We start from the raw sequence: 23,544 nt of genomic DNA on the forward strand, positions 1-23,544 counted from the left end.
TGCTATGTTTGTCATTTGTTTGTCTTGCTGGTCTCCCAAATCTGGCTATTATCAGCGAATCACTAATTCATATCTTGAGGTAATACCTAACTGTACATACCATCATAGTTTTAATCATTATACTTAGGAAATTAAAAAAAAATCTTTTTTTCATGTAGGATTTTGATATCGTCAAAGGAAAAAGCACTATTTCCTTAAATAATTAATCAAGAACCATGGGATATAAGAAGCTGAGAGACACTTCAGATTCATCCAGTGTGGTGGCTGTCCACCCTGGCTGCACATGAGGATCATCTGGAGAGTCCCTTCCCCCCACCAGACCAATTACATCAGAATCTCCCCGCAGGTGGGACCTGGGCAGCTGTCATTTTTAAACCCCCCAGGTGAGTCTAATGTGCAGCCAGGGTGGAGAATCACCCATCTAAACCAAGTTCCCCTCCAGAAGCCTCCTGCTCATCATTCTCAAATAAAAGAAAATGATACCCAGAGGGGGCAAGTGACTTGCCAACGGTGGGGCCAACGTGAGGTAGAACCACAACTGAAATCCGCTTCCTAACTCCCTGTTCAATTTGCTTTTAACATCCCCAAGACATAGATGAATGTAAGGGAACAGCAGGGGTTTCACCGGTTGTAACCCTGATGATTCTATCACCGAGGCTTCATTTCTTCTGATTCTCCACCTTCTGTCTTGCCCCAGCTGCCAAACTAGTCTAGCTTGGAGGAAAATGACAGAGAAAATTGTGCTAGGACCCCACAGCAGCAGCCCCATAAGCAGTACCAACAGCTGACAGATGTCCCTTCTCCTTCAAAGGAGAGCCATACTAGTGAGTGAGCATCTCTCTGAAGATATCACGAAACGGGCTATTAAAAAACCCTCCTCTACAGCTATGCACGAATAGCCCTTGACTAACCGGTGCCATATTCAGAAACTTGACCTATGAAAGTAATCATGGATATGCATCCATTTTTAGGTACATAGGATGGTTACAGCAGCATTGTTTATGCGGGGGAAAAGTAGAAACGTCAAGGAAATGTCAAAATGCACCCTTAAACTCAAAAAAGCTACGAAAATGTATGTAATATAGTCCCAATTTGGTAGGTAAATATGTATCCACATGTTGAAAAAATTCTAGAGTTGAGTGAGTAGTTGAGTTAGTGATGGTTATCTTCTCTCTTTTTAAATGTTCCATATTTTCAAAATATTTCATACAGCATGTTTTTTATTTAAAAAGATATATATACATACATATACACACACACACATATATATATATAAAATTGCTGGACAATAAACACATGTGCATAATTATATTTGGTTACAATTTTTTTGATACCTTGTGTTTTTCTGCTTGTTACCAGTATGTCTTTTTCCCCTCAGACCAAGGACATGAACCAGGCACCCCCTTCACAGCACATTCTACAAAATGACTAAACATTTTAATGGGAGACTCAAATTAGAATCTCTCTGACTTCATTTATCTAAGTCAAAAGCTAAGAAAATTTTTTTTAGTGTCAGAATATTTTTTCATGAAATAGAGACTAACATATTAACACAGTCCATCTTTCCACTCTCCAGGTTATTTAACAGATCTTAATATTTACTGAGCACTTTCCATGCATCAGGGATTCTTCGAGGCTTTGGGAACTTTACCATGAATAAAAAATGTCTAAAAGCTCTGCTTCTAGTGGTGCTTACACCCTGGTGGGAGGAGACAGATAATAAATGTGTTAATGATATGTAAAATGAAGCAGGAAGGGGGCAGGGCGTGCTGGGGATGGGGAGTGGGGGAGGGACGCTGCTATTTTAAAGAGAGCAGCCAGGGAATGCCTGAGTGATGAGGTCACAGAAGAGAAGGGACCAGAGAGAGGCAGCCAGTCCTGTGAGGATCTGGGAGGAAGAACATTCCAAGAATGTTCTTGATAAATAAAGGGGAAAATTCTCTTCCACTCTTCTTTGGGTCATTTGGAATTATATTCCTGACCGTAGGTGTAGTCAGTTCACGGCAACAGAATGGCCAGATGAATATCTTCTGTAGAAAGTAGGGACTGGGAAAAAGAAATATTTGAAGGAAAAAATAGGCATTTGTGTATGTACACTGACAACACCTCTGAAAACCCTCAAATCTGTGTCTTTTCAATAGTGCCTAAATGGACTGTGTGTGTAAAACACCATTTATGATGGAGAGATACCAAGCTGAATTGGCTAAGAAACAAAACATTTCCTGGATTTTACCTAATACATGTACTCATTATACATCTTTGCCTGGAAACAACATGAATAAGCCATACATTTAATACAAAAACTTCTAAAATTTTTAAAAGCATTCTGAAATAAAATTTATACACTAAATAGGAAAAAGCTTAACAATCCAATACATAAGCTTTAATTTTATGACAAATGATGCTTATTTCTACTGAAAAAGATTTTCTAAATACCCCTGTTATAGAATAGACAAGACTTTTTAATTATACTTATAGAAATCAATTTATAACCAATGCTTTTGAAGCAGTAAAAGAAATTTAATTTTCCTCTTTTATACAGAAAAAATAAGAACTAGATCTAAGCATAATCATTAATATTCTGACTTCAATCTATAAAGCATACTCATCCTACAATAAGTGAAACTGCCAAGTGATTAATTCCTCAAAGTTCAGAAGATTACATTATGCCTACAGACAAGGTTTCCATTTAATAGAACCACTATAATTGCATCTTAGTAGAGGAACCACACCACACAGCACAAGCCTTAGCTTTCTGGGTTTTGTATTACCAACAAAATCCTCAAGAGCTGAGATGACCTGAATAGGATTTGAATTTCATTTTTTAATTCAAATTTGCATCTCTCAATTTACATTACCAAACACAAAGAATTCCCGCATCACTTCAGCCACTCAGTAATAAGGGAAGATCCTCCTCAAAGTATATACAAGATGAAGTATCTCTTCTGGGGATAAACTGAAGACTCTCAGGGGCTCCCAAAACACCAAATTCTTTATATACGAAGTTTCATGTCCAGAAATGCAGCAATAATGGTTAAGCTCCTTCTTTTCAAAAGTTGAGACTGGTTTCTAAACAAATTAATGTGGCATCAGAAGCATAACTACTTCTTCCTAAAAAACTAGAAGAATGAGTTATAAAGCCCCAGGTTCTTTCTAAACCTTTCCAGATTTCATGGTCATAAAATTCCTTCCTTTTGAGAAGCCAGGGGATTTTGAAGAACAGAGGCATCAGGAGAGATGAGGATGGAATTCTTACTAAGGATTAGAAGGTAGAAGGTAGGATTTCTTCCAAATCCCCCAGTTATCTATATCTATGGCCTGAAATGAGTAAACAAGCCATACGGTTCTTGAAATGCCCAGGCCATATTAAGTTACGCTGCCAATAACGTTATTTAACACTGATGCTGAATTACGGCTTTTAATAACAGTCTAGAATTCCTGGCTATTGGATATCTGTCCACCAGTAGAGAGACAAGTAAAGATGTACAGTTTAGCACCAAATAAATAAATAGATAAAAACTCAGTGGGGCGGGTAAGATTGTTTTGGCCTGGGAGATTAAGACCAAGCATAAATGATAGCTTTTCCGTATGTATCTTAAGAGAAAAATGGAAGTGTGAACTGAGGCTCTTAAGAAATGGTTCTTAGGGGGGCTGGCCCCGTGGCCGAGTGGTTAAGTTCGCGCGCTCCGCTGCAGGCGGCCCAGTGTTTCGTCGGTTCGAATCCTGGGCGCGGACATGGCACTGCTCGTCAGACCACGCTGAGGCAGCGTCCCACATGCCACAACTAGAGGAACCCACAACGAAGAATACACAACTATGTACCGGGGGGCTTTGGGGAGAAAAAGGAAAAAATAAAATCTTAAAAAAAAAAAAAAAAGAAATGGTTCTTAGGGGGCCGGCTCCGTGGCCGAGTGGTTAAGTTCGCGCGCTCCGCTGCGGCGGCCCATGGTTCGGATCCTGGGCGCGGACATGGCACCACTCATCAGGCTACGTTGAGGCAGCGTCCCACATCCCACAACTAGAAGGACCTGCAACTAAGATATACAACTGTGTACGGGGGTGGTTTGGGGAGATAAAGCAGAAAAAAAAAAATATTGGCATCAGTTGTTAGGCCAGGTGCCAATCTTAAATAAATAAATAAATAAATAAATGGTTCTTAAATATCTAAATGATAGACAATCATGGACTCTCAGGCTTGGGAAGGCCCTTCAGACATCACCCATTGGAACCCCGTGTGTGCATCCTGCGCGCAGCAATTTGGTAACACTCCTGTTCACTTGCCATGTGAACGCAAGAGAGAGCTTCACCTCCCTGGAAACCTCTTCCGTTTCTCAACAGTTCTGTCCTTACGAATTTTTTCCCTTGACTAAACCAAGTCTCCTTTCTGTAACTTGTCCTCACTAACCCTAGTTTGACTCCATAATCCCCAAATACATAAGCCCTGGGGTTGAGGCAGGGTCATAAATGAGTGGAGCAGGCCAACAGCCAGACCTTAAGGAATGGCAACCTAGGCCAACTAATGGGCAACACTGCTCTGCTCCGACCGCCTGCTGCCAGGCAGGAACACAGGCCCTTGTCCGAGTTTCTGATGAGAAGCCAGAAATCTGAATTTTAGTAAAAATATCCTGATTTTTGAAGATATAAGGAATAAACTGTGGAGTTCAAACAGCTCTTAGAGATCAACTAATCCAAACCTCTCATTTTCTAAGTGAGAAAACTGAGGTCCAGAATAGAAAAAGTCACTGCCCCAAAGCCAAATGATTCATCAGACGTAGATCCGGAGGAGGAGAGCCCCACACGCAGGTCCCGTTTCTCCCATCACAAAAAATGCCGTCTGTAAGTCAACAGCGCGCTTGGCCTATAGACTTGTTAAGGAATTCTGAAATCGGAATCAGCTTCGGATCATTTCCTAATTCAAGTGATCACCGTCCACATCTAGTTTTTATGGCATCCCTTCAAATCGAGAGGGTCTATGGAGCAGGAGGTACAAACACAGACTCAGGAGACAGACCACCTGGGTTTGCAAGCCCGGCTCTACCCCTTAACACCTGCATGGCCAGGTCACCGCCCCTGCCTACGCCTCAGTTTCCTTGTCTGCGAAACAGGGATAATAAGAGTACCTATCTCAGCATTGTTGTGAGAATTAAATGAACTAATACACTTAACGTACTTCCAACATGCCTGACGCAGAGTAAGAGCTATGTGGGCAATTTTATTACTAACCAAAGAGAACTTAAAGGAAAATGTAAAACAAAACTGCCCTTAAATATTCTAGAAAAATATGAGTCCTGCAAGGAAAAAAATTCTAGCAGCTAGTTCTAAAGCAAAGGTGGATTTAGCAATTAAAGTAACGGCCATAAATGTAGCAAGAACCCATGAATTAAACTCTTAGTACCCATCTACATAGACTAGAGCCTAAGTTTCCAACCTGGGCCGTATACTCCATCCTGGGCTCCTCCTCACCGAGGGCCGAGATTACTCTTTTGAGAGTTACTGCAAACATCTCCTCCCTTCCTCCATCTCTAAGTCACTAACAGGGCAGCAGTCTCCCAAGAGCTCTTCCCAGACAGCTGGATTTTAGTTTCCTTTCCCTTTAACGACGTGCCAGCAATAGACAAAAAGAAAGCAAATGCACTCTTCAAAAAAGGAAAAAAAAGAAAATTTATCATTTCTTCAACATCATAACTGCCTCCGTATCTTATAGACCCACCATGTTTATCATATAGGTCCCAATTTAAGCCAAGAGAAAGCACAAATACAACAGGAGAATCCTAAAATGTTCACCAACCATCAGAGGGAGCTGGAACACCTGTCTCAAATCACAGAAACCACAGACAGAAACTGCCACGACCGCTCTGGCCTCTAAAGCATGAGGGGGGAAAGCAAGAGCTGGTTCCCAAGGCTGCCAGGGCCTCCGTGAGCCCCGGGGTTCTGATGATCCGGTTTGTGGCTCCTGTGTGTCACTAGGTACAATGCTCACAAAGGTTAACATTTATTGATGTCTACGTGCCAGCTACAGATGTAAGCAGTGTCCATGTATAACTCACTTAATCCACGTAAAAACAAAGTGAGGTAGATACTATTATCCCCATCTCACCAGTGACGCCCTGAGAGGCTGGGTAACTTGCTCAAAGGTCCACAGTGAGAAAACAGCAGAGCCAGGACACATACTCAAGTGGCTGGCTCTAGGGGCTACATTCCTAATTAACACCTTCCCCAAACTGACTCTAGAAATTTCTGACATCACTTTGCTCAGAGTATACTACAAGGAGGTTCACAGGTATCTGACAGGCTCCGAGGAGATAATCTAGGTCTCACTGTCTTTACCTGCACCTGAAAGTTTGCTTCTGGGGCCATCACCAGGCAGAGGCTGCGTTCCTCCACAGGTTTTGACTCTGGGCCCCCGCTGCTGCTCTTTCCCAAGGCAAACCCAGGCAGAAGCGCTCTAAAACACTAAAGCTTTCCTCACATCCTTTTACAGAAGACGTGTAAAATCTCTGGTCCATGGGCTTTTTCTTTTTTTTTTTTTTTTAATTGGAGGGGGTGAATCTCTTTTCTCTATTAATCCCTTTCTCTCTTCCCTAGGTCAAAAAGTGTATGAGCTGAAATAACAAATAAAGGCTAGCAAGGAGAAAAGGAGCAAAAAGAAAAGCAAAGAAAGAATTAAGATATGTTGGGGTTGGCCCAGTGACGCAGCAGTTAATTTCCCACGTCCCACTTCGGCAGCCCAAGGTTCATTGGTTTGGATCCTGGATGTGGACCTAGGCACCATGTGTCAAGCCATGCTGTGGCAGGCATCCCACATATAAAGTAGAGGAAGATGGGCATGGATGTTAGCTCAGGGCCAGTCTTCCTCAGCAAAAAGAGGAGGATTGGCAGCAGATGTTAGCTCAGGGATAATCTTCCTCAAAAGAAAAATAAAGAAAGAATTAAGATATGCTAATAACTATTAGTCATCAGGGAAATGCAAATTAAAACCACAATGAAAATACCACTTCACAACTACTGTGACGGCCAAAATAAAAAAAATAGTCAATAACAAGTGTTGATGAGGATGTGGAGAAATTGGAAGGCTCATACACTGCTGGTGGGAATGTGAAATGGTGGAGTTGCTTTGGAAAACAATCTTTTCCTCAGTTTTGAGGCAGTTCCTCAAAAACGTTAAACCATAGATTTGCCATGTGACCCAGACATTCCACTCCTAGGTATACACCCAGGAGAAATGTCCACAGAAAAACTTGTACATGAATGTCCACAGCAGTATTATTCATAATAAGCAAAAAGTGTAAAGAACCTATATGTCCACTAATTGATGAATATATAAACTGTAATGTGTACATACAATGAAATATTTGGCAACAAAAAGGAATGCAGAACTGATATATGCTACAACACTGATAGACCTTGAAAACACTACCCTAAGTGAAGAAGCCAGTCACAAAAAAACACATATTACTTGATTCCATCCACATGAAATGTCCAGAATAGGCAAATATACAGAAAAAAAAAAAAAAGTAGATTAGTGGTTAATTAGGGCTGGGGGCTTGCAGAGTAATGAGGAGTAACTGCTAATGGGCACAGGGTTTCTTTTTGAATTAGTGGTGAGGAATGTACAACTTTGTCAGTATAGTAAAAGCCATTAAATTGGATATTTCAAGTGAGTGGATTATATGATGTGAATTATCTCAATAAAGCTGTCATATTTAAGAAAAGATTTAAAAAACTGTTTACAAAGTAAAACTACTAGTCTATCTCAGGAGAATCTGTGTCTTTGCAAATGAGAAACCATAATTGCAGAAGTGGCAGAAATCCAAAATCATTTAAGCAGGAAAGGAAAAAAGTATCAGAAAGAAAGGCTATATGGAAAGGGGAAGGGGGAATGGTTTCTATTTAACTAAATTTCAAGATAGTGGATATGGAGGGGTCATGCCATGCCAAATGCACAGATATTACATGATGGGTTGCATAACTCTAAATTCAGACCTTCTCCTCACCTAAAAGCCATCATTTCCAAAAATAAAGGATCTAGAGGAGAGGTGAGATTAAAAAAAAAAAAAAATGCAAAGGCTGATGTTAACTTTTTTGGAACTTCTGAATTAAAAAATTCACAAACGTAAGGATCTGCTGGTATACTGCATCCCAAGTTCACAAAATAAGAATATCTGATTAGATCTAAAATTGCACACTTGTTTCCTAAGATGAATTTAGAAATCTGACTCAAACCTAACTAGAAAAAGTAAAACCTTCAAGTTCTGGAGCTAAGTGTTAAGACACTGACAGCCAGACCAGTGCTGGCACTGTTTGAGATTCAGGCAGAATTTAAGAGGAAGGAGAAGAGTTCGCCAAGCTACCCGGTCACGTATCTCCTTATAGTGAGACGTTAGCAGAAATCAATGCAATCTCTGACTAAAGTGAATACAGTCTCCTAATGTGGCAGTATGTCAAATGATAATGTGGAAGTTTCATGGCTTATTGGCAGATGCAGCATTAACACATTTCTGGAAACAGAACAATTAGAGAGTAGAGAATTTCCTTTACATTTTTTAGTCTTTAACTTTCAAAGGATTACTAAGCCCTTTACACCCACTATGTCTTAATCAAGCATCGTGTGGAAAATCAGCTCACTGGTTTCTTTAAAAACAGGCGAGCCATTAATTGATCCAATATGTTGGCAGTTTGGGAGAACCTTTTCAGACAGGAACAAATGACGCCTCTTTGTGCGCAAAGAAGCCAAGCTTAAGATTTCATGCAAATGCACAAAGAAACATTTAAAGAATCCCGCAAAGTCAGCTAACAATCTTCTGGGAGTTTAAAGAACAAAAAAACCTCTTTCACTGCGCCCCCGCCCCATCAAGGTCTAGCTATTAAATATGTTTATTTAAAGAAACTTTACATGACTTGAAGTGCTCTTCCACAGTCCCCTAAATCCTTGAATCTCATAAAGTGTAAGTAGTGCTCCTATGACTCAAGGTCAGAGTACAATCTTTTCCCCTACAAAACTGTTGAGCTCAAGAAAGTATCTCAAATGTTCCCAAATGCTCTATCATAACTTTTCGAAGTTAACTGTCTCTCCTCCCCTTCATTATGAACACACTGCATCTTTCTGGCCCATGTGTTAGAATTATTGAATTTTCCCCACCCCACCTGTTTGTATTAAGGTTCACAATTTCCTTGTCTAAAACAGCTGTTGTTAATTCCCAGCGGCAAACCAACTGTATGGGTTTTTTCACTAAGAGGTGACATGAGCTCTCAGAATGAAAACTTGTCCCCAAAGAAGGCACCCCTCTCTGCAAATGTAGCCAAAGCTTGGTGTTCCATTTCAGTAGTGTAATTGTTTATTTTCTTGAAAAGCCAGATATAATAATGTTTCTGATTAGGCGACTCCAGTCAGAAAACGCATCTGTCATTTCCTTGCCCTCCTTCTCCCTCTGGATGCCACCGCCTCAACCCAGGCACCCTTCTGGGGAAGGAGGAGCCACTTCTCAAGCACACAGAAACAAGCAGCAACCCTGGACCCAAGGAGTGCAGTCGGCTAAAACTAGCTGCTTACATTGACAAGCCTGGAGAGGAATTTTGATTGTTTGTTCCTACCACGGAAGCACTGCTATGTCAGGCAAATGGATAAAGAGCGAGTTTTAGGGCAATAATGTATTTCTGGTCCTGGCACCCTGTGATCATTAAGAAAAGCTTATTCTTTCTATCCTGAAATCCTCTCCTTCTCGCCAGAAAGAAAACCTTCAGCATATTGAACCTTCCCATCAAGCAAAGGAGAATGCAGTGCTGGAAAAGTAGGCATAACTTTATGACCACCATGCTCTTCTTGGCTTGTTGAGGATTGTTATTTACCATCGTGCCCGCCTGTCAGCTTCTCCGGATGACAGCTTGGCGGAGCACAGGATTCTCAATATTATTTACGACGACGTGCGTCAACCGGACGGAGGGGGGTGGACCTCAATCTCCCACGAAGGACTGAAACCTGACTTAAGGAGCGAGTTCGCAGCAGTGAGCTGCCAGCACCAGTAACTCTACCCTGATACACAAACGCCCGCATCAGGAGTGCACCCGAGTATAGAGCTGAGTTATCAGATCTACCGCTTCCAAACAGGTGCGGAGCCGGTCACTAACCCAGAACGACATCCGCGCCCCGCCCCACGAACCCTCCCTTCCAACATCCTCCTCGGAAAAGTTAGCCCACCTCGGCGAACCCTCGTCCGAGCGCCGCTATGCTAAGCGGAACACACTCTCTGATCCCCTCCAGTACAGTTAGTCCTCTCTTCTCTGCAAACCCTACGAAGTGACGCACAGCAAAACTTAATAGGTCCAGAGAACAGAGACGCGTCTTTTCGCACAGCACCGACTACCCAGAAAGGAGCGACGAGGCCGGCGCGGGACCCTTCTCGGTGCCTCCATCCCCTCCGACTCCCCTCCCCAGCGCCCGCCCCACACCCGCCCGGGCGGCTCACCTGCATGGGGCATGGTGATGGTCTCGTTGGTGTTGGAGCCCACGTTGAAGATGACCACAGCGGAGGCGTTCTGCAGGAACGCGTTCCGGATCTTATCCCTGTACGTGCAGTTGCCCTTGGGGATGAGGGCTATCCAGTTCTTGCCGTGGGCCGGGGCGGCGAACTTGGTGTTGGGGTCGCAGGCCAGGCGGTCATGGGCCGAGCTGGCCATGACCACCTCCCCGCGGGCGTCCTGCTTGGGCGAGTGCTCCCCGTAGCGCCCGCACTCGGTCTTCTCGGTGTGCAGCTCGGTGCCGCCGCCGCCGCCCGCCGCCCCGGTCCCGGGGTCCGGCGCGGGCTCGGCGTAAGTGATGTTCACGAAGGCGGTGTACCATTCCTCCTTCTCGGCCACGGTGAAGTCCAGGCAGAGCAGATGCACGAAACAAAAGGAAAGCAGCCATGTTGAGAGAGCCAGACTGCGGCACGCTTGGATGAGAGACATTGCCATCTTTATCCGCCGGGGCCCCCTCCCCGCCCCCCGCGCCCTCCCCCGGCCCCGTCCCTCCTCCCCAGCCCTGGCCAACCCCCGGCCGGCCGCTTCTCCTCCTCCTCCTCCTCCTCCTCCGGCTTACTCCCGGGCCCGAGGGGCCGCGGCCGGGACACGCAGTCGCCGCGGAGACCGGATTCCGGGCGAGCGGATGGTGCCGGCCCCTTCCCCTTTCAGCCGGAGCGCGGCGGCTGCATTTCGCTTACGGGCCCCGGAGGGGCGCAGGAGGAGGGGGCGCTCTGCGCTTGCCGAGGAGTCCAGCTGCCCAACGTCCTGCTCCTTCGCCCGGCTTCTCCTTCTCTCATAGGGGTGACACGGGGGCCAGGAGCGTGCGGGATGGCGGCGCTGCGCCCTCCAGCCCCGGCGGGCGCGGGCGCCGCTGCTCGAAGCCCGGGGTGCTGCCGAGGGTGTCCCGAACGCCGCCGCCGAGCGCTCGGGCGAGCGAGTCCGGCTACAGGCGAGGCGGCCGCTACTGCTGAGCGCCGCTTCCTCGGGCTGCGGGCGCTGCGCTCTTCGCTTCGCCGGGTGGCTGCGCCCGGCACACGCTTGCCGCGGGAAGGGCCGGCTCGGGGGTAGTGGGAGCGAGCGGCCAGAGAGGAGTACGCCGTCTGTGTATGTGTGTGTCTGTATATGTTTGTGTGTGTGTATAATGTGTGCGTGCAAGGAGGAGCTTAGTGTGATGTCAAAGATTCTGGGCTTCTCTTGCCACGCTCCCTGGGTTTCTCCTTGTGGGCAGCAGCGCCCCCTGCTGGGTCTCAAATTCAACCCAGTCTGCGATTTGGTCCAGGCGGAGGCAAAAGGGGAAGCGACCCCTTGACCTGAGAATACAGGAACAACTTCCTGCGCCTTAAATATAGCGAAATGTCCGTGCCTCTCGTAAACAACCTTCCAATTTGCAGGAGGAACTGCAGTGAACTCCCTAATTACCCATTCTAGGGACAAAAGATAGAGCCAGTTGGTCGCGAGGTCCTTCCAGCACCAGACCTGGAATATCTAGGGCAGTGACTATCAAATTTAAGTGTGCATCAGTGTCACCTGGGGGTTGTTAAAACTCAAACTGATGGGCCCAGCCACGGAGTTTCTGATTCAGTCCATCTGGGGTAGGGCTCCAGAATATGCCTTTCTAATAAGTTCCCACTTGAAGCTGATCTAGGGACCACTCTGTTAGGGTGAGTGTAGGAATAGGCTTCTTTTCTCCCATCTGAAAGCAAACACGTGACATTTGTTTTCTCATAGGATGAGTGTTTTCTAACTATAAGAAACTGGGTGAGATATTTCTTCACTGTGTTTATTCTGGTTGTCATGACTGGTAACAGGACTCGGCATCAATAGGCAAGGGAGGTTTGTTTGGGTTATTATTGTTTATAGTGTGTTCTCCAGTTGTGCATAGAGATCACAACTAGTCAGCAGAGAATACAGCCCCTCTCGAGTAGTGTTCTTAAAACTGACACAGCACAATTCATTACCAATTAAATGTTTGAGTCGTTCTTAGCCTTCTACACCAACAGTTTCTTTGGCTTGAGATACCTGCCATATAAAGACTCTAAAACAATTTCCGTGATGGTTCTCAGTCACTCACATTGTACTTCACACCTGGCACTCTTTCAGGGGACCCAGGACCCAGTTCAGGAGGGAAACGAAAGTCCACCTTTTCCCCAGGACCTTAGTATCACCTTAGTTTATGGCTTTTTGTTAATGACTGCCCAAGAACACAACTTCTCTTTTTCCAGCACCACTATAAACAGCTGTTGGTTGTTAGGGGAGAGCAAAGAATCTCAGCTATACCCGAATTAGAAGCAGGCACGAGAACTACTTAGGAGAATTTGTCTCTATGGTATTTGATGTGCTGGCTTTGCGTGTTTTCCTAACTTATTCATTTGAGAAAATAGGCTTCTAGGCAATTGGGACAGTGCTTTTTATAGTGCCAAATGCCAAACAGGCAAAAGTGGAGACTGTTTGGCTGCTGGTTCCTGAACCACCAGAGATCTGAAGGAGGAGTCGTTTGGCTAAAAATCCCCAGCCAGGTTCTGTACAGATGCCTTAGCAAACCAAGGTAGTTCCCCAAACCTCTATCTCTTAGTGATTTTTCTCCAGCTACAAAACTTAGAGGATCTGTGTTATTAAGAATGCATGACTACCCGTACCCTTTCTTTCCCTTGGAAAAGTTAGAGGCTGAAGAGATGGCAGGATCAAGGAGACGGCATCCTGCTGGGAGATTGATTAATTACAGGAGCTTTAGGCAAATAAATAAAATAGAGAAAATAATGGGAGCCAGATTTTTTAGTGTTGGAGAAGGAATTTGACAAATATGGAAAGAAAGAAAGCTATAAAGAACCTGGAGGTGTTGGATTATATTAAAAATGAGTGAGAAATCATTAAAATATGTATGTATGTGTTTGCATCCATATAAAAATGCACGTAAGCTATCTTCATTCAGTAACTAGAAGCAATGGACACATCAGATAGCCAGAAGATCTTGGTTTCTAAGTACCACCCTCCGTTAAAAGGAACCAGGGCTGATTTTAGGGCTTGGGCTGGGAAAGTGGGCTTGGAAGCTCTTGTAGGGAAGTGCTCAAAGCAGGATGGGAACATGTCGAAAGGACAAGTGAGCCTGCTGAAAGGAGCTCCCATTGGCCAACTCTGGGACAATTTGAGCATCAAAATAAATCATGATCGTAAGTGATTACAACCTATTGGATAAAATAGGATTCCGTGAGTCCATGCTAATATAAATGAATAAATAAATGAATGGGGAAAAGGGACAGCTCCTGTTATGGAAGAATGCCAACTAATAAGATTGATGGAAATCAATCATCACTCTGGTGGATGGGTGTTTGATGTGAAGCAGGATGTTAGCCTAGTCTTAAAGTATCTTGTGAAAAAGATTGATTGATTACAAGGAGGAAAATGGTGAATTTATTGATGAGACCCTGAAAGACACCAAAGGGACCAGGTGATCAAGATGAGCATCACCATTCATGGAATGAGTCACATCATGTGCCTTCTGATGTGATGTGCTGAAAAGAGCACAGCATCTTTTCTGTCACATTCCTGCCAAGAATGCTCAGCCTGAGTCTGGATACGAGGGAACGTTGGATGGACCCAGGGTGAGAGGCGTCCTACAAAATGAAAGGTCTTCTTTAAAATTCTTAAGCTTAGGAGAGACAGAGATAGATAGAAGAACTAATTGATTCAAGCTGAAGGAGACTTAAGAGAAATGACACTAAATGCAACAAATGATCCTGGACTGGCTCCTGTACCAGACGGGAAAATAAACAGTTGGCAAAAATTGAATGAAGTCTGTGGATTGGATTGCAGTGTATTCTCAATGATGATTGCTTGATTTGGACAACTATATTGTAACTATGGAGAAGAATGTCCTTGCGTGGTTATATGTACACCAAAGTATTTAGGAGTGATGAGGCATTCTCTCTGCATCTTGCTTTTAAATGGTTCAGAAAAAAAATATTGATAATCTCTAAGATCTTGGTTTCCGCTAGCCACTATTTTGGAGAAGCTGAAATCCAATTCATGATAAAATAAATAGTCAAAAGTCCGTTTTTGGGTGTGGGAGGTTATTAATCTGTTTCCAGCTTTGTGCTGCTAATGATTCTCGTCCAGCACGACCACACGTTTTTGTCCAGTAGTACTACTTGAACCATTGAGCTGGGTAGACCATAGGGAATAAAATAGATAAGGTTCTTGCTTTCGTGGAGTTTACATTCCGGGGTGAGAGAAACAGAAAATTTTCAAGTTTTAGATTAGTCCAGGTAAGAACAAGTGCAGTAGAGTGAAGGAGGGTGACCTATTTTTGTATAGGTGCAATTTTACACCTATACAAAATCAGGATCAGCTGCTCTGATGAGGTGACTTTTGAACAGGATCTTGAAAGAAGTGAGGGATCCATGTGCCTATTTGGGGGACCAGCTGTACCAGGAAGACGGAGCCATAAGTACAATGGCCCTGAGGCAAGATTGTATTTGATGTACTTGAAGAACAGTGGAGAAACCATTGAGGATGAAGAAGAATGAGAGAAAGAAAGAGGGAAGGAGATGAGGTCAGAGAGATGAGAGGTAAGTCACATGGGGCCTTGTAGTCCAGGGTAAGAACACTTTGGATTTTATTCTGAGTGAGAGGAAAAACCTTCAGAGAGTTTTAAGCAGGTAAGTGACATAGTCTGACCTGTTTTAAAGTTTATTCTAACTCTATTTTAGCAAGTAAGGAAACAAGGAGAATAATCAGGAGCTATAACCATAATGGAGGAAACAGAGGACAGTGGCTTGTGCCAGGAAAGTGGCAATGAACATGGTGAGAAGGGACTGGATCCTCAACATATTTTGAAGATAGAATAAACAGGATTCTCTGGTACATTTGAAATGGGATAGGAAAGAAGGAGAGAGTTCTCGAAGGACTTTACAGTTTGGAGTCTAAGCAACTGGCAGAATGGAGTTGTCTTTTTCTGACATGAAGAAGATTGCAGGAGGAGCTGGCTGGGATAAGAATCAAGAGTTTTGAATATGTTATATTCAAGATGCCTAGAGATATCCAAATGGCAATTTCATGTACTTTGCCTCAGCACAGAGTTCCAGAAGGAAGATGACTGGATCCAAGCACGTGAACAGTTTCCAAGTTATTGACACATGCAGGATGGGCAAATTGCTTTTCCAAATGTTGGCCTCCCTTAATACACCATGCCCTAGAGTAATAGTCTTTGAAATATCACCAGAAGACAGCTTAGTGGTGAGACCTGCCTGAAGAGGGACTCTCTCTACCCAAGCAGCCCGGGCCAGATAGAATGAGTAGATTTGCCCAGGGCTCTTTGGTGTAGGGAGGTATTCTTGTTTCCATAAAGGGTAGAAGTGAATTTGACTTAAATGCATGCAACATATATGTGTCTGAGTCAGAAACAAAGAGCAGCCCCAGCAGGGAATGACATGTTCCATTTCTCCAAATGTCAGCAAGTTCGACTTCCCGTACGAACCTCTCAGCCTTGACGTGCTTTAGCCTCTTGCCAGTAGTGTGCACTGCGTGTTCAAAGGGAATTCTACCACTGACTTTTAGAAAATGAATTAAAACATTTGAAAATAAAATCCCTCCTACATATATATATATCTTCATGGCTTAATAAAAGTTTAATGTGGAGAAGTTTCAGTATGCAGGACTTGAGCCATAATGTGTTTTTAATTTTACATTGATTGATTGCAATTTTTTAAAATTAATGCCTGTTTGATTCTTCAGTGCAGGTCCTTTCTTCACAATACGCTCCTAAATAACTATCCCCATGACTGAAAAGGAGGAAAACTCTTCGAAAATATATTCCACGTGTCTCTGAAGGGGGAAGAATCTTCAAAATATAAAATAGGAGGTTCACGTGGCCTTACATATAAGGGCTGGCATTATTATGTTAAAAATTAATTTCCTATGCGGTAACAGCCTGTGGTATTTAGTTTCCTGTGGCCCATCCTAAGGATATTTCCCTCTTCTTCTTCCATATTTGCTTGGAGGGGAAGTGCAATGTGCTCGAGTGGGGGAGTGGGAGCTTCGGCGGCAGACAGACCAGGATTAGAATCTCGGTCCTGCCACATGGACAGTTTTCACAGTACCAAGCTGCAATTTTCTCTTTAAAACTGGAGTGATTACACCCCCTCCCAGGACTGCCGGAAGATTCTAAAGGTCAACGTATGTTGGGCACATAAAAGAGTGAGAGAGACTCCAAGGAGAGGTCAGGACAAGAAGAGTAGGAGAAAACAGTCTAGAAATTTTAATGTCCAAAAAAATGTAAAGAAAGTCAGTTTATTTATGTATGTATATATGGTTGCCTAGTTTGTGTTAGGTCCTGTGCTGGATGCTAAGGAATAGACAGGGCTCTCCTCTCAAGGAGTTTAGAATCTAGTTTTAGAGATGGATATAATCATCTAAGGGAATTGTGAAGGTAGAGTGGATAATTTTTCAAACACACAATAAGAAGAATTCAGTGAGAGCAAATAATTCTACATAGAAATGGTGAACTACAGGGATGATGGAACCAGGCTGATCCTGTAACACATGTAACACGGATAACTGTACAGAGTACCAGGCTTGCAGAGCTCCTCCAGGAGGGCCCTCCTACTCCTGCTTATATTCCAAGCATCTGCTGCAATGTCTGGCCCACGGAAAACATCAATAGATGCATTGAATAATGAATAGGAATGAAGAGCTGCAAGTTTTGAGCACTTAGTATATATGCAGGCACTAGTCTACGCACTTCACGTAGACTGTCTTATTTCATTCTCAGGATGAATTTATGGGTCAGTATCATCAGTCTCATGACACAAATGAGGAAGCAGAGACTGAAAGTGCCTGAGGTCATGCAACTGGCAAGTACAAGAATGGGGCTTTTTTTTACTGGAAGTTTGGCTCCAGGTGATGGTCTTGAAGGCTATCCTATTGCATTGCTATTCTCTTTGCCTTAGATATTCACCATCTTGATCGTTGACTGGACTCACATTTGTAAGTTCACTTCTTTGCCTCTTGCTAACTCTTTTGTTCATGTCAGCGCTCATGCCGTCACTTTTACCTCATTTGTGCTTTCTTGGCTGCTTACCATACTACTGATGGTGGGCTGTTATTGCTTCTCTGAGACCAGGTACTAGCTGTACAGGAAAAGAAGAACTGTCAAGAGTCCAACAGTGCCTGTAACTTCTGCTGCAGATACTGCAGATGGAAATGGAAGGTCGTAGAAAAGTGTTTCTGGAGAGTGTACATGAAACTAATGATATTCATTTCTTTGCTCTTTATTCCCTAACTTCTCAAATTTCAGAACAATAGGATACTCTGCTAAAAATAACTGTTTTTTCTTCTTTGCTCCTTTGAATTATCAAATGACTTCTACTTATTTTCATCTTTGATACAATTTTGACATTTAATTTGGGCTTCTTTGCCCTTCTCATTAACCAGAACCCTTCTAAACAACTTTATGTCATGAAATTTTTTAAGAGACAAGATCTGGAAAGTCATCCTAGAAAAACTCACTTGGGACTTGAGCCAAAACAAAAAACTTTTTCACCACAATGTATCTGTTTCCTTTTTCTTTTTATTATTTTCTCACGATTGTTCAAATTTTGTTCTAAATTATTACTTTTCATTGGGTACATTTTTAAAAAACTGGCTTCTTTGCTTTCTCTGTCCTTATTAAGATCTTCTTGTCCTCTTTCACCAGAAAGCTGGGCTGAAGGAGGATGTAGCTACAGGCCAAGACGTTCAGAGAATTGCATGCAGACTGACCGTAGCTGCTGTTAGATGTGAGAAGCTTTAAACTATACTTTGTCAAAATTACCAGAGGGGAGAGAAGCCAGGCTCTCTTCTTGCCCTTTATAGCTGGCTGTTTAGAAGGATGCTTTAATGAATGATTTCCCTTTTAGGATGAAGCCCATTCCCACAGGGCTGGTAAACAGCAATTAGCACAATTGAAGGACACAGCCTTAGGACTGAAAGGCACAGGTGTCGGGATTTTAATCTCGGCTCTGTGCCTAATTTGCTATTTAGGTCAAGACTGTAGGATGACTAATCACTCATTTTGGCGGACTTTACTTTTGATGCTAATTCCTCAACATCCAGTGAGCTGTAGTCACACAGACCCCCTCGCAAGACTAGGGCATTACTATATTTCCATTGAGTGATTCTCTCACCCCATAGTAAGGTCACTGAGAAGGAACAGGGATAGAAAATAACATTTTTAAATTTTTTCCCATAAGCCGGACCCTGTGCTATTTTTCCTATAAGTGTCTAGTCTGAATTCTTGCCACAGTGCTACAAATGACTAATGTGAATGCTCAGACCAGTTCCTCTCAAGTCTGTTTTCTCTAAAAGGAAGGTGTTAGAATTGATGATTTCTACAGACCTCTCCAATTCTAATGTTCTGGGGATTTAATGATGCTCTTAAACAGGTCACACACAATTATATATTTCCTTTTCTGTTATTGTTGCTGTTAGGCTTGACTCTGTTAGGGTCTTCAAATGGATCTGTCGAACTTACTAGGAATTTCTGGTTGGGGAAACTAGCCACTCAATAATCTTGACAGAACAGCTCTCCTCTCTCTGGAAATGCTTCCCTCTTTGACTGAGTATGATAAGAATGAAACTTTGAAGAAAGTGACACCAGTGTGGCCAGCCAGTTCATCCAGTTCCACCATGGAGAGCATTGGGGTGACAAGAGTCAAGAAGAGTTCCCACTCACATCTATTATTCTTATTATTGTTATTATTTTTATTTTATCAAAAATCTCACCACTGAGCTGATCAATTTTACTTTAAATTTATGCTGTAAACCTGACATTGGCACCTCCAGGCAGTGCAACCATATTTCTCTAGCAGCTTCACTTTCTCACTCTCCTTTGAATATTTTCTATCTTTCCTCTCGTCACACCTTCTACACACTCTTTAGTGTTTTAGTCTTAGCTTACAGTCTCACCTCATATTTGAAAAAGGAAGCCTTCAGAATCAAATTCCTCATCTTCCCACCACCTGATGGAAAAGCAACCTACTTGTAGCCCATTTTATCTGCCCTATTATTTAGATGAAGAAAACACCCTCCAGCCTATGGCAGCCAACTCTTCTGCTTTTGCTCAGAATCTTGTCAGCTCTTGCCTTTTTGAGAACTTAGCTTTTAGAATTATCCCTGCCCTCTTTCACATCATTAGTCACTTCCTTTTAACTGGAGTACCAAATCAGCATAAAAACGTGCTCCAGTATCACCTAAAAGAAACCTTTCCTACTCTTCCAGCTACCACCTCATTTCCTCTTTCTTTTTATAGCAAAACTTTTCAAAAGCGTTGGCTATTGTAGCTGTCACCCCTTTCCAACCTCCACCCACCATATTCTGTCCTCCCCCTAGACCACTCACTAAAAGATCTCCGGTCTCCAGTGACCGCTGCTTTGCCAAATCCAACGAAAACATTTCTGTCCTCAGCAACACTTGACATGGTTGACCATGGCCTTGTGCTTGGAATGCTCACCTCTCTTGATTTCCTCAGAACTCCTCTTTTGGCTCCTCAGTCCAACATGTAAATGTTGGGTTCCCTAGGGCTTTGCACCTAAGAGTTCCTAAGGACCCCAAAGGTTGCTGTGGCCCTTTTTTTTCATTTTGTACTCTATGTAGGTGATCTATCTGTTTCTGGTTTTAGGTATCTCCACTTTGAACTGATGATTCCTGGATCTATTTTTTCAGAGCCCCAGACTCACTTATCCTGTTGCCTAATTTACATATCCCTATTGAAGATTTATGGATATCACAAAATTGACATATCAGACTGAGCTCCTAATTCTTCCCATCCTTATGGTCATCCTCTAGTAAAGCACACCATCACCCACTCAGGTACTCAAGTCAGGAGTTGTTCTTGATTCCTCCCTTTTCCTCACCACAGCCTGCCACCCACCCAAATGTCCAACCCATCAGCCAGTTCTCTTAATTCAATCTTCAAAATAAATCTCAAACCTACTCTCTCCTCTCCATCTCCCCTGTTACCACTTTAATCCAGTCTGCTGACCCACCCATCAAGATGAATATAGTAGTCTCGTAACTGGACTCAGGGCTTCCCTCCTCCATGGGACTCAACACAGCAATTAAAGTGAATTTAAAATGTAAATCTGATTGAGTTAGCCATCCCCCACCTTATTAAATGATCCCATGGCTTTTTTGGTCTGCCTCTGCCTTTTCTTCATGCTAGTACTGTCCCCTCAACACCTCAGCCACATTTCTTTTAGATCCTCAAATGTAGTAATCTCTAGTCCCACTGTCCTTTTGCACATGCTATTCCCTGTGTCTAGAATGCTCTTTTCCTCACTGTTCACAGGGTTAATGCTTCTTCCTTTACTTTTAAACGTCGTTTTCTCAGAACTATTTCCCCTGACCACTCTCCTAGAAAAAAAAGTCCCCTTCAATTATTATCTTTCTTATGACTTAAGGGAAAAATAAAGTATGTGGGAGGGAAACCAAAAATCCTCACCATATTGGACATATGTGGGACTTATCCTTTTGTTAAGAAGTATAACCATTATTTGACTAGGTAAGACTTTATAATTCGTAATTTGACATGCATCTGCTCAACAGCCATTGTTCCAAAAATGTAATTTTGATCCGTATGGCACATATTTGACCAGCCTTTCCAATCCACTTGCCAGCAGCTATGCCACACTGGTAACAATGGTGCTTTGTTGAGGCATTCTACAATTGGCAAGTGTCATTCTCTACACAGTTGCTTTGGAGTCTGGTTCTCAGTGATTCTTTGCTTTTGAAGAGCCCAGGCCAGTTGCTTAGGGATAAGCATGAATGCTATGCAGAGGATTGCTTCCATATGCGACTTTGTGGCTGATGAGCTCAATTTGCTAGTTGATGTCCATTAGTGCTTTTAGGAGCAGGAATATACTTGGACACCAGAAAGTTTAGGACAGGGATGATTCCTTCCTTCAGTGAGAAAAGAAAAGGATAGGATAATTATATATACAATCTCTTCATCAGAGGAAGTGTAGGAAAGGGGTACTTATTTACCTTGGACAATATTTTCTAGAGGGCTATGTAGTTGTTTCCTAAATACTAGAAATAAGTGTCATGAAAGCGGAGGCCCTGTCTGTATTCCTAAGGCTTAGAAAAGGCTGGCATATAGGAGGTTCTCAATAAACATGTATGGAAGGACAGAAAGGAAGAAAGGACAGGCAAGCTAATTAATCAAGATAACCCCAGTAACGAGAAATGCTACTTCAGCTAAGAATTTATATTTGATAATAGAATGTTTATGTCTATAGGACAGAGCAACACATCCTTTGGCCTGAACTTTAAGTATGGAAATTTTTCTAAAGTCTAGATTGAAATGCAGTCCTGGTCATTTAAGACATTCATTTCACATTTGTATTGTACCTGTTCCAGAAAAACAATTGGTAGGAGTTTACAGAATCAAATATAATAGAAAGTAGGCCAATTAAGAATAAAAAAGAAAACTAAATCAATTAAAAAGAGTAGAAATTAAAATGTGACTAGCCTAAGAATATATTAATTACTGTTCTTGAGTGCTGCCTTTAAACAAAATTTCCTAATAGGGCATAAAAGGCAACCTATTGGATTAAATAGTTTTTTGTTTGATAAAAGAATGAAGACAGTTTCTCTTTAGATATATATTTTTTCCTTATAACTGATTTCAGTATATCACATTCATTGTGATTATTGTTGTAGCATGATAATCAATGTCTCTAACTATATTTTTGCAAAAAGCACAATGATGTTCAAATGGGCATTTCTACATTGACCCTTTATAAGATTCAAAAGAAAGCATTAAAATATAATGCAATAGAGACATTTCCAGGGAGCACATAAGTGGAGATAATAAAAGTACCTACAAAATGAGAGGCTAAAATTCACTTATGTAAAGTGCATAGCACAGTGATTTCCTTATGGCAAACACTAAGTAAATATTAACTCTTACTGCCACTGCTGCTATTACAACTACTTACCAGGCATTAAAGAAGGACTCCACACGTGTAATGATCTATAGTAGAAACCACCCTTGTGCTATTAAAGCCAATAGCTGGCAAGGACCCACGACTAGAGAGGAAACAGAAATAGATAATCATGTACACATATACACACGTGTGCGTGTTTGTGTGTGTATCTAACTTTCTAGCTAGCTATAGGAGCCATTTTGGAGATTTCTAAAAATTTAGATTCAGATGTAGGTATTTGGTCATACTTAGTGAGAGTGTAAAATCTGGGTAATTTTCAGATTTTGAGTCACTTTACCCTTAATTCTTAATTATCAACTCACTTCCTCAGATTTATTAGTGATGACAGTCATGGGAAAGAAGACAGTTAAATCATTTCATTTAAGTCCAGATTTCAGACGTAGGAATAAATCAATATTCTCAACCCTGGCTACACATAAGACTCACATAGGAAGATTTCTGTTTTTGTATAAACCTGCAGAGATTTGGGTTCGGTTGATCTAGAGTGGGACTTTGACAATGGTAATTTTAGAAGCAACTGAGGTGTTTCTAAGGTGTGGCCAGGTTGAGTACCATAGATAATTTGGAAATTGGGGATAATTTGGAAAATTTGGGGGAAAAGTGACATTTTAAAAAAATACTAATGAATAATCACTGTTATACCTCAATTCTCACAGTCAGTGTTCATAATTAGCTAAATAATTTCCTGAACTTTCCCTAAATTAGGTGTTTTCTATAAGTTTTATAATGGCAAATAAAACTGTATAGAATTTAAATAGTTTACAAAATATTAAGGTGACAAAAAAATTGATCTCTGAAGAAATAAGTACAAATAGAGTCAGAAATATTTTCATTTAACATGAATAAGATGAAACTAATAAAAATATGCAAAATGCAGAATATTATGAAGCCTAGCTTAATATGAGGCAGCTAATAAAGAACTATAAAGCTATTATAAAGACAATTTTAGAATAAAGGAACTCAGACTAGAGTCTGTTAGCCATGTATAGCCATATATATCATGTATCATTGCCAATTAACAGGAGTGAGCACGTGGATGTTTGTGTGTGAACCTACACGTGCACAT

The 23,544-nt window shown here is 42.3% G+C and overlaps 1 protein-coding gene across 1 annotated transcript in view; it reads right to left on the minus strand.

Moving 5' to 3' along the window:
* Positions 1-11,068, minus strand: part of RNF150 (ring finger protein 150) — a 230,096-nt gene extending 219,028 nt beyond the window's left edge. Inside the window, exon 1 of the mRNA XM_070504787.1 lies at positions 10,464-11,068. Within this exon, the coding sequence (XP_070360888.1) occupies positions 10,464-10,950 (487 nt within the window). The 5' untranslated portion in view covers positions 10,951-11,068. The remainder of the gene's footprint in view (positions 1-10,463) is intronic.
* Between the last annotated feature and the right edge of the window lie 12,476 nt (positions 11,069-23,544).

The sequence above is a fragment of the Equus asinus genome, chromosome 3 (assembly GCF_041296235.1).
Source record: "Equus asinus isolate D_3611 breed Donkey chromosome 3, EquAss-T2T_v2, whole genome shotgun sequence".
In the NCBI taxonomy this organism is placed as follows: Eukaryota; Metazoa; Chordata; class Mammalia; order Perissodactyla; family Equidae; genus Equus; species Equus asinus.